The sequence below is a fragment of the Pundamilia nyererei genome, unplaced genomic scaffold (genome assembly GCF_000239375.1).
Source record: "Pundamilia nyererei isolate P.nyererei 1_Seehausen unplaced genomic scaffold, PunNye1.0 scaffold00373, whole genome shotgun sequence".
Lineage (NCBI taxonomy): Eukaryota > Metazoa > Chordata > Actinopteri > Cichliformes > Cichlidae > Pundamilia > Pundamilia nyererei.
Genome location: NW_005187774.1, coordinates 316,815 through 321,192, shown reverse-complemented (window position 1 = coordinate 321,192; position 4,378 = coordinate 316,815). Strand labels below are relative to the sequence as shown.

General features: G+C 40.8%; 1 protein-coding gene across 2 annotated transcripts in view; it reads right to left on the bottom strand.

Annotated features, from left to right (window-relative positions):
* Positions 1–1,025: 1,025 nt before the first annotated feature.
* LOC102193168 (rho guanine nucleotide exchange factor 4-like) overlaps positions 1,026–4,378 on the bottom strand; it is a 133,934-nt gene continuing 130,581 nt past the window's right edge. For both annotated transcript variants that reach the window (XM_013915830.1, XM_013915832.1), the window contains 3 exons: positions 3,625–3,868; positions 3,295–3,372; positions 1,026–2,353 (listed from right to left, as the gene is read on the bottom strand). In XM_013915830.1, coding sequence (XP_013771284.1) covers positions 2,196–2,353; positions 3,295–3,372; positions 3,625–3,868 — 480 coding nt within the window. In that variant the 3' untranslated portion in view covers positions 1,026–2,195. The remainder of the gene's footprint in view (positions 2,354–3,294; positions 3,373–3,624; positions 3,869–4,378) is intronic.

The following is a 4,378-nucleotide window of genomic DNA, read 5'->3' as shown; positions in this document are numbered from 1 at the left end:
CTAATCATGATGCTGCTGTAGGCCACATTATACTTCTTATTATAGATTGTGTAATCATTATGTAGTTTTAGTTTGCATTATACTTCTGACTTAGAAGAATGTGAAAATCATTAGATTTATTAGATTGATTTGTATTACATTATACTGCTGATTTACTGTGAATGAGTTACACGGTTTTATGACATTTCATACTGCTGGGTTATAAAGAGAATACTGAGTGCACGGGATCAGGGCCTTGCTTTTCTGATTGTAGAGAGAACCAAGTATACTGCACGAGAGCTTCTCCCCCACCTTTGTTGGAAGCAGAAAAACAGGCAGCCAAGGTCATAACTCAGGCTCACTGAGAGATAGAAAGTATGTGCGATTGTTTTGCCCCCTGAGCTCCAGGTGTTGTGCTAGACAGTGATCGTGATTACCGTCCGCAGGAACACGCAGCTGCTTAAAGCTGTAGCGCCCAGATTTCTTACAGCTACTTTCTGCAGCTGATATAAGATGCAGTAAGCTGAACACAGCTTCAACCATCTGGTTGTTGAAAAATAGTAACGGGCCGCATTTTCTTGTTAGTAACTGTAACGGTGTTATAACGATAGGAATAGTAATTAGTTAGATTACTTGTTACTGAAAAAAGTAACGCCGTTAGTAACGCCATTACTTGTAACGCCGTTATTCCCATCGCTGCCCATGATGCACCATCACATTATAAATGTAAATAGTGTGGAGTCAGTGAAACTGTGTGTGTGTAGCTTTTTTCTCATTTATACTGTATAGTCTGTGCTTCCCACAACCTTTAATTATAAGTTGTGCAGTGTAACTACATTAAGTGTGAACTGTATCAATTTTCAAAGCAATCTCCCTTTGAACGGTATGAAAAGCAAAGTAATACAGACTTGATACTTTCAGCAGGTTTTTTAATATATAAAGTGAAAATGTTAGCTTGTACTCCATGTTAGCGTACACATGGTTTGTCATTAAAGAAGTGAAACTCCAAAAAGAGTGGCATGAAACAAAGTAAAAATCACCCCAAGTTGAAGCGACATGAGTCATTTTAGGAACGTTTAATTTTTGAACAGAAAGGAGTAAGGAGTACATTTCACTAAATGCACTTACAGAGCAATATCGCCGGGCTGCACTGATCTGACATGAGATTATACTGGAAATCAGATACACAGAGCAGGAATAGTGAATACAGGTAGATAAAAGAATGTGTGTGTGTGAGACAGAGAGATGCTGTCAGCATGGCTGCACAATGAAACCAGCTTTAACCAGCAATCAGGTTAAATATAGCAGGGCTCTTCAGAGATAAAAAAATATTCCTCACAGTATTTCTTTTAAGCACATCCATGCATGTCATTGTAAAGCATCCATGACACACTTCAAATGGCACTTCAACAAAGAACAGAAAGAAAAAGAAAATCGAGCGAGTTGCGTACTTTCGTTGACACAGCAGGTATCAGGAGTCGTCGAGGTTCAGACCGTGGAGCCAGAACAGCCGAGAACATGTACTGAGCCGATTTGTCTTTGGGCTGCGTTTGATATTCGTCAGGAGTTTGCACATTACACCAGAGAAGTACAAAACCAAATCCCGGTGGATCATAATCACGAAACAAAACATAGCTGAAATCATATTTCTGTACATGGAAACAAGAAATGTTGTCTCTTCATAAGCAGACAAGGAACAAATATAAAAACAGATCATCTGGCACTACAAACACTTGGCATCTGTCAAATCATGAAGCAACAGAAGAGTGAAAATAAACAAGGTTTTGTTGACAGGCAACGTCTTCACAGAGACAGCACAGTCAGGAGTCCCACGCTCACCTGCAGCAGTACAGTACTAGTACAGTACTAGTACAATAGTAGTACAGTACTATTACAGTAGCAGTACAGTAGTAGTTTTAGTTCCAATCAGTGCTTGATTCAAGGTCTATTTATAAGTGAACCAAGAGTTTACTCTACCTATCTGACTCATTGTCTCTAGAGGACCATTCCCATGTCTGATTGTTAACCAACATATAAAGTGCTTTCAAAAGATAACATATTCAATTCATATCTATACAATAAATCAATAATTAGAGGATATTATGTGTAGGAATTAAAGAGAGGAAGGGTTAAAAACGGTCTATTCAGGCACGAACAGAGACTCTTTCTCCTTCTCTGTTCCTTTTCTCCAAGGCTTTTTTTTCCTTACAGTTTTTTTACTTCTTGAAGGGCGTCAGTCTGCCAATGTTGTGCCAGAAGGTGGAGGTCTTGCGCTTGGGCTCAGCCAGCATAAAGACCTGCTGCTGGGGCAAAGCAGAGGGGAGAGAGGGGTGTTTCTGCCTCAGGAGGAAGTCATAATAAGGTCTGGACACCGCTGAGGAGAAGACGAACAACAGATCATTACTTATAATACAATAATAATACATTTTATTTATAGGTGCCCTTAAGACCCTCAAGGTCACCTTACAATAGCACAAGAACAATAGCAACAATACAATATAATAAAACATGGCAAAATAAAATATAGACATAAGAGAAAAAAAAGCATGAAAGTATAAAAGCAAGTATAAAAGCTGAGTAACGTAAAAGTGGACTAAGACCGAATCAATTGTATGCAGTTTTGAATAGATGGGTTTTGTGACGTGATTTAAAAGTGGTGAGAGAGTTCGTGATCTGGTGGAAGTGCATCCAAAGTCTTGGAGCAGAACAGCTAAAGGCTCGAGTCCCATGGTAGTCAGGCGAGCAGGTGGATTTACGAGGTACACCGTAGAGAAGAGGATTACAGTAATCTAAACGGGATGTGACAAGAGCATTGACAAGTATGGCAGTACTGTTTGGAGTGAGTGAGGGACGAAGGCGGTTAATATTACGGAGATGAAAATAGGATATGCATTAGGAAACAAGGAAGGGTTTCATTATGAGGGTCTGAGATTGCATTTGTTGTTTAAATCTAACTCGGTAAAAGTTCAGTATAAACTAAAGTGAGCGGCTATGAATGACAGGGAGACTTCTACAAAGAGCCAAACAGGTGAAACAAGAAAAATATTAGATATACACATAATCTGTTGACATCCGCACATGGCAGCAGATCACAAAGTGTGTACTGCCGGGCGTTTCGATTCGTTATCATCTATGGGCCACTTTTTTACCCCTTTGCTCAGTTCCACTGCTGTCCACTGCAGTCGTGTAGGTAGAGCAGGTCATTTACTAATTGGAAGGTTTAATCCCTGGCTGCTCCCATCTCCAGTCTGCACAGTATCCTTGGGCAAGATATTGAACCCCAAGTTACTCTACGATAAATTGATTGGTGCATACCTTTGGGTTTCCCAGCTGGATGGCTTTTGCAGGCATTCAACATGGCCTGTTTCTTCTGGACGTCTGTGAGAGTGAACCCTGACAAAAAGAAAAGAAAAACAACAGGTTTATTCGTAAGGACATCAGACCGACAGCATTCAAATCAGCTGACAGAAAATGTCCTTGACAAAATGAATTTAAAAATCAGAATTCTGTGAAAGTTTACAGCGTCTGTATCTGTTTAATGCATGTGCCACGACAGTGCTGCAACAAACTTGGATTGCCACCATTATTATCATCCAAATGTTTTAGCATCTATTCATATGAAGACAAACTGAGCACATGTCTGACCTGTCTCGCGGTCTTGCTGGACCTGCCTCCTCTCATCAGTAAAGGCCCGGAGCCAGCGCTCTTTCTGCTCAGGCTTCTTAGCACATAGGAGGTGGACTTCATCACCAGTTAGCGAGCGCAGTTTCAGAGCATTTTTTACGCTGGTGTTGAAGTCTTTCTCCTTACCATCCTCCAGATCTATTACTTCCATGTGGTCCATGTCAATCCGGCCCTTGTAGTAAAGCATGTCTCGGCGCAGGAGGTCCTGCAACAATAATGGACAGCAGATTTAAAGAAGGATTTGTTTTGAACAAGAGTAAAAAGAAAGTAAATGAAAGCCAAAAGGTTTGTTTTGTTTAGTTTTTTTTGTTTAGCACTGTGTCACCTCAACAGTTCTCAACAGCCCAAGAGAAAACCCTAACAATCACATCACCCCCCATGAGCAACCACTTGGCAACAGCAGAAAGGACAAACTCCCTTTTAACAGGAAGAAACCTCTGACAGAATCAGGCTCAGGAAGGAGCCGCCAACGGCTGTGACCTGTTTGGAGTAAGAGGAGGGAGACTGGTTCACTTCCACTGCATGTCTTTAGTCCTGAGGTAAATAATAACAAATGACTGAATGTTCAAAGGTTGATTCTGTTCATCTGGACGTAGCGTTTTCAGTGGGAGAAGCGTTTCGTCACTAATCCAAGTGACTTCTTCAGTCTCAGCTGACTGCAGGTTTCAATCTTATAAACAGTACATTTGCATAATGACTGAAACCAGCCCACTGA